At 46.9% G+C, this 9,386-nt stretch overlaps 3 protein-coding genes across 3 annotated transcripts; 2 read left to right on the plus strand and 1 right to left on the minus strand.

Moving 5' to 3' along the window:
* Positions 1-70: 70 nt before the first annotated feature.
* On the plus strand, positions 71-2,230 carry MELLADRAFT_89420 (uncharacterized protein; the record flags this gene model as incomplete). Its single annotated transcript, XM_007419632.1, has 5 exons — positions 71-247; positions 316-1,110; positions 1,183-1,350; positions 1,413-1,745; positions 1,820-2,230. 5 exons carry the CDS (start codon positions 71-73, stop codon positions 2,228-2,230), a joined length of 1,884 nt encoding a protein of 627 aa, XP_007419694.1.
* A 1,125-nt stretch (positions 2,231-3,355) lies between these two features.
* On the plus strand, positions 3,356-4,375 carry MELLADRAFT_89421 (uncharacterized protein; the record flags this gene model as incomplete). The annotated part of the gene is made up of 4 exons (XM_007419633.1): positions 3,356-3,485; positions 3,565-4,028; positions 4,097-4,170; positions 4,252-4,375. The coding sequence occupies 4 exons, from the start codon at positions 3,356-3,358 to the stop codon at positions 4,373-4,375; spliced, it is 792 nt and encodes a 263-aa protein (XP_007419695.1).
* Positions 4,376-6,607: 2,232 nt separating this feature from the next.
* Positions 6,608-7,726, minus strand: MELLADRAFT_89422 (uncharacterized protein; the record flags this gene model as incomplete). Its single annotated transcript, XM_007419634.1, has 3 exons — positions 6,608-6,959; positions 7,037-7,202; positions 7,261-7,726. The coding sequence occupies 3 exons, from the start codon at positions 7,724-7,726 to the stop codon at positions 6,608-6,610; spliced, it is 984 nt and encodes a 327-aa protein (XP_007419696.1).
* Positions 7,727-9,386: the final 1,660 nt, after the last annotated feature.

Here is a 9,386-nt window from a genome sequence, read left to right on the forward strand (position 1 = left end):
GCACCCTCCGGATTGCATCCACGGCGTCAACCTTCCCATAAGGACCATATCACCACCTCACCTCACCATCATGAATGGTAACCGATACATCAAACATCAATTCATGCGAATTGATCCTTCACCGCTTAATTCTCCCCATGTCAACTCTCTCGTTGGTTTCGCCTGTCCCACCTGCCTCGAGAATGGGAAAATCACCCCGATGAAATACATCGCGTACAACTATGCAAACGATAGTTGGTGCGTCGCGGTAAGTCTTTTAACTGAATGGTAGCGTAGCATTCCTTCATTAACAACCTGACGACCCCTTTCGACCAGTGTGGTATAACCCCCCCGAAACCACCCCCAAACAGTGGCCTACCCAAACCCAGGGGACACTTCTATCGCACGTGGCTGGGCCCCCAGCTCAAGCAGGAAATCGCGTCCATCAATGCTGGCCTTTGGCCTCCAAGCCCATTTGCAACTCCTGCCTCAGCTTCTGCGATTACTGCCCTCAACAACGACGCTCCTGAAGAACGACCTACTGCTAGCCAACAAATCCTCAACCAGTTTTTGCCGGCGCCGTTACCCAAAAACCCTTCCAAAGCCGCTGAGGTCTTGTGCCGCGGTGTTGATGGTCGGACTGGTCAGGCCCATTCTCGACAAGTTGCTCGCAAAGGCAACCAGCAGTGTGTGTACCAAGCTTGTGCTTCGGTCAGTCTGCACCTATCACTGTCATGGTTGTTCCTCATTCGTACATTAATACCGGAGAATCTTCAGTGTTGTCAAACCCTTGGCACATTACCCTGTGGCGCCAAACGACACAAGCGCGAAACCGGCGGTGGCGAACCTGCGCTTTCCGTCAATCTACCAGCCCCGGCACCATTACCCTTGCCGGCTTCAATTGCGCCCACACAACCTGGTCCTTCCTCCCAGGGCCTCTCGACTACCTCCACCCACCGTCGGATCACGCATCAAAGTGCTCAGACTGGTGGTAAGCTGGCTCACGAACTTACCCAAGAGCAACTCGCGGCACTCTTTGACATGAGGGCAGCCCGTCGTGAAGAGATGAAGACGAACGCACGTCTAGCAACGGATTCAAGTAAGGTAGTTGACGTTATCTGGTGGTCAGAGGTAAGACCTTCAAAACACCATTACCCCCTTCAATAACTCAGGTCACTGATACCAGCTACGCTCATCATGAAGGCTGGTCAGGATCCGCAAGTAATCACGTTTGAAGCACCCCAATGGCCCCGGTTCATGTTCACTCAGTTTTCATCTTTGATCACCGAAGCCACTGTGAAGGCTAGCCTTTCTGAAGGCACCACATGGACGCGCAGGCTTTCACTCTGGGACCCAAATTTCTTGGCATGGGTGTGTTTTCGTATTGGCTACCATGGCGATGAAAGCGCCCTCACTTACATCTGTCATCTCAGCGTTCGGTCCCCATTGAAGTGCCGAACCTCCTGCCCACATTCCCTCGCCAGATCTTTGTCAAGCTTGACCACATCGATGCGAGCAATTGTCCCCAGCTCGATAGGATGCTCTATAGGGCATATGAGAGTGACGAGACCTTCACTAGCGGGCCAAACATCCCACATGCGTCTGGCTCACGCCTAACCACGACGCCCATATCAACTCCTTCTCAACAATTGCCTCAGCGTCAACAATCGCCTTTCCACCTTCAACAAGAAGATGTCCCCGACGTGATCTGGATCCAAGACCAGTTCACATCTGCCGGGCCATCTATCGCTAAGTCCAACACCAATGTAAGCCAAATCCTCTTGCTTACGTGTCTGTCAAACGCACTGACAAAGCGTCACGTTTCATCCATGCGATCAAGCAGCCACCTAAAACATCTACCACCCTAGTGCTTGGCCAGGCCAAAAAATTACCTTGGCCTAACGATGAGGCGCCCTTGCATGATGTGGTGGATTGGGTCGACCTCACCAAAACCTCTGGTTTGGCAAGGTTGAAGTCGTGGAAAATATCATTTGGGGAAAATTTTACAGCAAGTGAAAGCACAATCTATCGCTACCATAGGTGGATCAAGTTTATCGAGGATGTAGGAGAGGGAAGGATTGCTGCATGGGAACATGCGCAGAAGGCCGTAGGCACGCCAGTGACTATTGAGGCTGCTCGGAAGGAATTTAGCCTTGAGTACCAGGCAGCTGGAGCACCTCCCAAGCGGAAGGACACGAGTTCTATGCCAGAGGTGGAAAATCTTCGTAAGAAGCGAAAATTGGGTGAATGAGAGGATTCCTTTTTATATATTCGCTATGTCCTCCTATCTGTTCAGGAACTGACTGTTGGGTACCATCTGTGTTTATTTATTTCTGTTCTGTCAGTGCTCATCTGTTCCTCCACGGTCATCACACCGATTCGTGTTTTTCTGGACAAAGGTCAGTATGACATCTCCAGTTCCGCCCAAACAGAATGGCGGCATGTGTATCTTATTTGCTTCTATTTCAACCCCCCCACATTAATAATTATTCTCTTGGAAGCTGCGGAAGACTGCCTTTTCTACCTAGTATGCGTGCATGAAGCGCATGTAAGGTAGGAAACAAGGACATGCCTGTGGCAGTGTGTATCTAGTCTCTTTTCACCTTGTATATTATCTTTTCCCCTTGGAAATTTGTGCATGCAAAGCTAGCCTGATTGAATAAGGTGCAACAATCAAGACGTGACTTAACTTGCGAGGGATCTCAGGAATTGGCACTAATGACTCAACACTAATGACTCGATAGCCAGCCTCATTTTTCAAAGGGTGCGACCTTCGGCTACCTAGGTGGAGAAATTGATCTCCACCTACTTACCTTTGGTGGATATCTGAAGAGGTGTGATCGATATGCAGCCATCTTTCAGACTGATACGATTTTTCACCTGCTCAAGATATGGAGGCTCAATAGTCTCCATACCTTGCGCTTCATTTGCCCCTGCCAAATTAAATAAGACTGCAGGTGATGTTTATTGAGATGGTACGTGGCCACTATGCTCACGTAGCGTCGCTTGATTCAGCTGATAGTTTGCTCAGTTAGGGTCGCCTCATCAGATTGAGGTTGGTTGACATCATTAGCCCTGGCATGCAACTTGAATTGGTTGTAATCAAGCATTTGAGTGTTTGATCCGCGCTCCTGGGATGGATGCAAAGCGAAAGAAAAATTTAGAATCGTGTTTTCTTTCTTCCCCTTGAGTTGTCTCCTTCTTCACCACATCTTGTTTGTCTTCATAACAAGTGTATCCATCCATCGTCACTCATTGCTATTTTCAAGTGTATTTCGTCACTATCGCGTCTTGGTAGGTTTCATCACTCCTGTTCACAACGTCCTTATTGTAACTTGCCCATTTACCGTCCATCCTTCCCTTGGATTATAGGAAAATGGCAGATGTCGCAGTTCCCGCATCAAGCGACCAAGTTGATGAGTTGCTTTTGAGCGACACCGCCAAACCTTTACCCGATGCAGCTTCAACGGCAGCTAATGTCACTTTGCACGACGTGTGCCATTTGGGTACGGTGCTATTCTTTGTCTTTGTTTTGCTTCTTGAAATGTGGAACTGACGTGCTTGCTTTCCCACGAACGATTATAGAAAACGTATTGGTCTCAGACCCCACCATCCACGAATTGGAAACCAGATCTTTTGGACAAATATCCCTTCCGCTCCTGCAACCCCACCCCGCCGAACAGCCTCCTTTGACAGAAGGCAACGTAACAATGTTCGCTATTGCATGTTTCCGAGCCAACAACGGCCCCAACTGGTGTTTCAACAGCCATCCGGCCACACTGCAGGTTTCCGACAAGTACCTCGGCAGGTGGGACTGCCACGCCACCCACCAAGGTACAATCTCGGTCGGGGATCTCTCGGTTACAGTTGGGGTGCGCCAATACGAGCATGGTGAACCAAGTAGTGGCCTTCGCTTTTACTTGGGACTCGCCCAGTCCTACTTGCATGCAACAACTAGTCTGATTTGTTTTCGCGAGCAAGTTACGAGCCGATTGGATCCTGTTGAGGATTTCACCGACGAAGAATGGGATGTCCTCCACGCGTTTCGGGTAAGCTGTTTTTCTAGGCGTGCTTTCGCGGTGTTTGTTTAGAATTTGCCGTTTGGTTCTTTTTTTAGTTCATGGAGAACCTTGTTGGCCTCAAGCAGGAAGAGTCACCCGGTCAAGGATTTCCAGGATTTACCGCCGAAGAGTACCTGAGCGGGCCACGCGAAATCTTGACTTTGGACTGCTCATTCAAGCCTCCGCCTTGAGAACACCTTCAATGTCCTAGACGTCTCCTTCTCGAGGCGTTTTCCCATTGGACATATGAAGAGAGTGGGCAGACGAGTATCATCAGCGGCTTTCAAGGTGTTGGGACTATCCTGACGGAGGCCGTCATTCACGATACCGAGTAAATTGCATTCTCTCTACACTTTGAAATGGTGGACAGTGCTAATTCTGCGCTTAAAATCATATCAGGGGCAGTTGGACCATCAGCAATTTCTCCACCACGGCCACCCAGTCCTTCCCTAAGGAGCATGTTTGTCGAAAGTTTTGTATTTTGCTAGGTTTTCCCCAATATGGTCATCACGTCGCTCAATTGACTACATCTCACCCACAAGGGAGGTAGGGATTTTGTTGTTGTACTTGATGAGATTGAGAAAAATGCTCGTGTGTTTCAAAATATCATAATTCCTTTTGCCATTACAGAAAATCATGTAGCTTGTTTGACTTGTTCATTTAGTGTGTTGAACTTCAAAAGTCCAATTGTTACATACTTGATGTTGGTTGTTCTTGATTACCTTCCCCACTGGCCATTACAATATATTTGGTCAATCCATAATATCTTATGTATCTCCCAATTACCTGCGTCCATCATCATCACTTCTTTTGATTTCCTCAGAAGTCACACGCTTAGAGAGGTTGAAAATTTTTGTCGATGAAGTTTGAGTCAAAGGAATTTCTTGAGGTCAATCTACCTCGAACTGCACATGCATATGTGCTTTAACGTTTGGTTACAAACAAATAACATTACAAATCGATAATTTGTAATTATCAACTACTGGATACACTTCTTTGAAAATTGACAACATAATATAGAAACAACTCAAAATCGAACCACCAAACTACATTGGCATGTCACCGATTATAGTTATGTTTGCCCTCTTTTTAATTCTGCGAATCAACCACTTGTTCCTCCGTTCCACCATTTCTTCCATGAAGAAGTTGAATCGTACGGCGTGCATGTTTCTGGCAATAGATGAGAAGCCGCCATACCAAACGTTGGTCATTTCAGCTGCGGAAGAATTAAATATCCATTCACCGTTGTCACAAAGCTCAGGGAAAAGCTTTGGGTCTGTGTAATGCTGACAAAATTCGTCGGAGTCTTTGTGGCTACGAAAGTGGAAAGGATCCACTGGGAAAACTGTTCTCAAGAAAGGTGTGGGGTCTTCTCCACCATGGTAGATGTGATCGACTAATTTGCAAGCACTGTCGTAGAAACACACTTCAGGCATTTTTTTTGGGAACGTACGCAACCCTGGGCCAGCAACGCAGGTGTTGCGTGTTGCGCTGCGCCTGCGTTGCGGTTTTTCTGACCGCAGCGCAACATAGAATCAAATTCTAGGTTGCGGCCTGACCCGCAGCGCAACATCATTTGTCAAATCGATGGATTTTTTGGGCCGCAACAACATTTGTTGCGTTGCTGCCCAAAAAAAATCACAGTTCGGCGTTTTTTTGGCGCTGTTGCGCCTGTTGCGTTGCGCGACGGTCAAGGCGCCGCGCAACCTGACCTCACCTTTTGTTGTTGCGGTACTTACCGCAGCGCAGCATGTAATGCAGGTTTGTGCTGCGTGTTGCGGAGCAACGCACCAAAAAACACTCGTGTTGCGGTGCGTTGCGTTGCTGGCACAGGGTTGACGTACGTAGTATGAAGGCCTGTGCACAATAAGGGGACCACCATCAGCGAGTGTTAATTCATGATCAGGATAGTGCTAGTCTAGTGCGACCCACTCGAACGGCGCTCAAACTTTCTGAATTGTAGAACGTTTCGCGCGCAAGGATGATTCCACAAGCACCTACCACGAGCTGATTGTTGTGGGTGCGACGGCGGGAAAGGCATACTTTGTCTTTCTTCTGAGGGGCATCCCCTCCCTCGCGAGCTCCCTCGTGCGCACGATCGTTCTCGTCGGCTTGCTGGACATCTTCCAGGTCCATCATTTCAGCTGTGTCCCAATGTTGATGGACGGTAGGGTCAGAAGGTCGGCTGGAGCCAGGCCGATTGAGCATCGAGGTAAGAGAAAAGTTTGATGTCACTCGGCCTTTGAAACGGGCGTAGGCATCAATATGAGCTTGAAGGTGACATGTCGCACTGTCTTTAACCGCAGGATTGGAGCACGGTTGTGCCTGGCACCGAGCACCCAGGCGGATTTGGTGGTTGGGACAGAATCGATCGTTGACTCTAGCAAGTTGTGTGGTGCATGGGCCATTCGGAGGGGGCAATCCGTCCATCACGGAGAGTTCGCGGAGCTGTGCCGAGGTTGCTGAGCATCTGAAGTGCCCTATGGTGACACCGTCAGTCACCACCGCGCGTATACCTAGTAAAGAGAAGGTCAGTCCCCAAAATGCAAAGGGAAACATTGAGCATTTTACCCACCCTTCACCTTAGGATTGGTGCCCACATCGGATGGCTCGGTTACCAATCGAAAGCATGCGGAGCAGACGTGGTTACGGTGCGTTGTCCCTTCCAAAGCAATACGTTCCAGCACTCGTTGCATGGCACGGTGATACCGTTGATTGCTTTCGACTTCCTTGGTGTCTACAGTTAAGTGGGTATCCGATGAGTCGGCTCGGAGGAGTAGACTGTGTATGTCCAGACCGTCCTTGCAAGTGTTCTCTGACATAACAGGCTGTACCATTGGTGCACCTATCAAGGCAGGAAGATCGAAATCGTCGGTATAAGAAAGGTTGAATAGATTGACCAAGTTGAAGTTGGAGATGCTGGAATTACGGTGAGAGAAGAGAGGTGAGTCAGAAAAAACAAAGTCACGGATTGTGAAAGAGGAGGACGGGCGCACTGAGCCAGCATTTGGCCATTACGAAAGAACTCGGCTAGCCTGTGTGTCATGAAGTAATGGCATGACACCTGGAAAATGGCCGGGTTTCGTCCTTCCATGGTGGAATAGTAAGTCCGGACTTTGTTCATCGAAAAGTAACTCGGCCGGTAATGGGTCTTGCACTCTGCTTGTGTGATTGGTCAGCTATATGATTACAAATACGAGAGGCAGGTCCAACGACTAACTGGGACATTTCATTGTAAAAATCCGTGTAGTGTGTACGCCGTCGATATCGTACAAGTAACTGTCGATTTGAGATCGGTGCTGTAATTTGATTGTTTGCGCCGGACATAGCACACAGTGCTTGACAGGTGGCAAAAGAAAATGTTCGGGGACCTGCGCAGGTAATTCTGGACGGTACCCATGTTGCTGAATGAGGCGATCCGGTTGTACATGACTTTGAGGTAAAATGGGACAAATTGAGTGCCACAATTGGCGGCAGAGTTTCGAGGGGAGTGATAGACCCAAAGCTGTGCGCAGGAACGGTGTAACTTCATGTGCACTTTCGGGTGACAAGGTCCACGCGCCTTCGGCGCGAGCCTTGACCTCAGCCGCGAGGGCGGTAAATCGAATTAAGTCGGGTGAAGCAAGAGTGGAATAGAGCTCTGGGCTTGCTTGTGAAAGGAATTCGACGAACGTTCGGAGCAGCATGATGTTGGGCGTGGTCGTTGGTCGATGGAGATTCGGTTGAGTGGAGTTGTTGCGTGAGTGTGTGAAGACACTAACTAACTGGTATGGTTGGAGGATGACCAAGGGTGAACGTGCGATCCGCACACATCCCGTTGGCAGAGCTCCGACTCTTCGGGGTGTTTGTGAAATACGTGAGTTGTTTCACTGCCCATGTCGTGAGTCTGTTTCGTAGGTGGCAACCGATGTGAACAGGTGAATGACTAAGGGGTGGCTTTTGTGTAAAGCCATGAAGTCATGGTTTAACAGGGGTGCTGACAGTCAGCGGTGCTGACAGTCAGGGCCCTCCCGAAGGCCCAGATCTATTTCGAGGCTCGGTACGGTAAATTTCAGTAAAATTTACCGTACCGAGGCCATTTACAGAGACGATAGTGGATGCTCTAAATTTCAGCTCGATTCATCTGAGATTACAGTACTATAGACCTTAGGCGGGCTCGCCCGCCCTTAAATCTAGGGCTGTAATAGAACATTGGAATATGTATCAGGACAAATGCTCAAGCCATGTGCATAATTTGTAATTCTGAAACATCATCAATTATTTTTAAATCAAGATATGTTCAATGGCACTTGAACATAGGGTATAAGGCTTAAATCATCAACTATTGTGTGTCTGAGTTTGATACTACACACACGGCAAGATATAAAGGATCTTGAAATGGTGATGTAGGGTGAGAGGTGGAATATCAAGTTATTATCTGACTTTCAGGAATAATTAACATCACATCTAAGAAGGGTGTCATTAGGTCAAGATTCAATCATAAACTATATTTCAAGAACTGTTCTAAGCTCCTAAAAGTTTGATACAATGTCCTCTGCAATAGATAAGTTGTTAGCTCAGGCATGAAACATACTACATGGCTGATATTGCATATATAATAATTGATCATGACCTATTGTATACAATTTGATTAATATGTTTCTTGTGGTTTTTCTCAATATGAATTCCTTAGTATAGGATGTGATTTGTTGAGATTGAACCTTGTATGAGAAGTGATTGGTAATCAAACTTGATTTAGTCTGACTGGTAAAGTGATTGATTGGTACAAGCTACAAGGCATTTTGTATGATTATTTTTGAAACTGAGTTTGCCATGGGATTGGTTTTGAAAAGGTGATATGCAGTGTTCTAGAATATCAGGAGGTATAGCTGAGGCTTATTATCTCAATGGGTAACACCACCTCCAAGTGTACTTGGACTGAAACATATATACTAATGGCCTTCATACACACACATCTTCATTTAATGACTCTCACAAGCAACACTTTACCAATGATTGCATTATTCACGAGGTCAACAATCCACAATTAGATCTCCTCAAAGTCATTAACTTGAGGAATATATTCAAATAATCTTTTTCAATCAACAAAAAGAATAGATACGTCAACACAATCCACATAACTTTGGAATACAATGTTCATACATAATCCTATAGGAAAAAAACCCACCCTATCAAATGATATAAATGCTGATCAAATTTAAAGCATTCCACAAATTGAGAATTCTCTCATCTTTTGCAACACAATCTGAACTTGTTGTGATCCTACCATCAATTCAAAACATGGATTTAAATATGGGATTCTTAAATCTAAAAGTTCAGATAATTCTTGATTTAAAGCTTAATTAT

This window comes from Melampsora larici-populina (assembly GCF_000204055.1).
Source record: "Melampsora larici-populina 98AG31 unplaced genomic scaffold MELLAscaffold_308, whole genome shotgun sequence".
Lineage (NCBI taxonomy): Eukaryota > Fungi > Basidiomycota > Pucciniomycetes > Pucciniales > Melampsoraceae > Melampsora > Melampsora laricis-populina.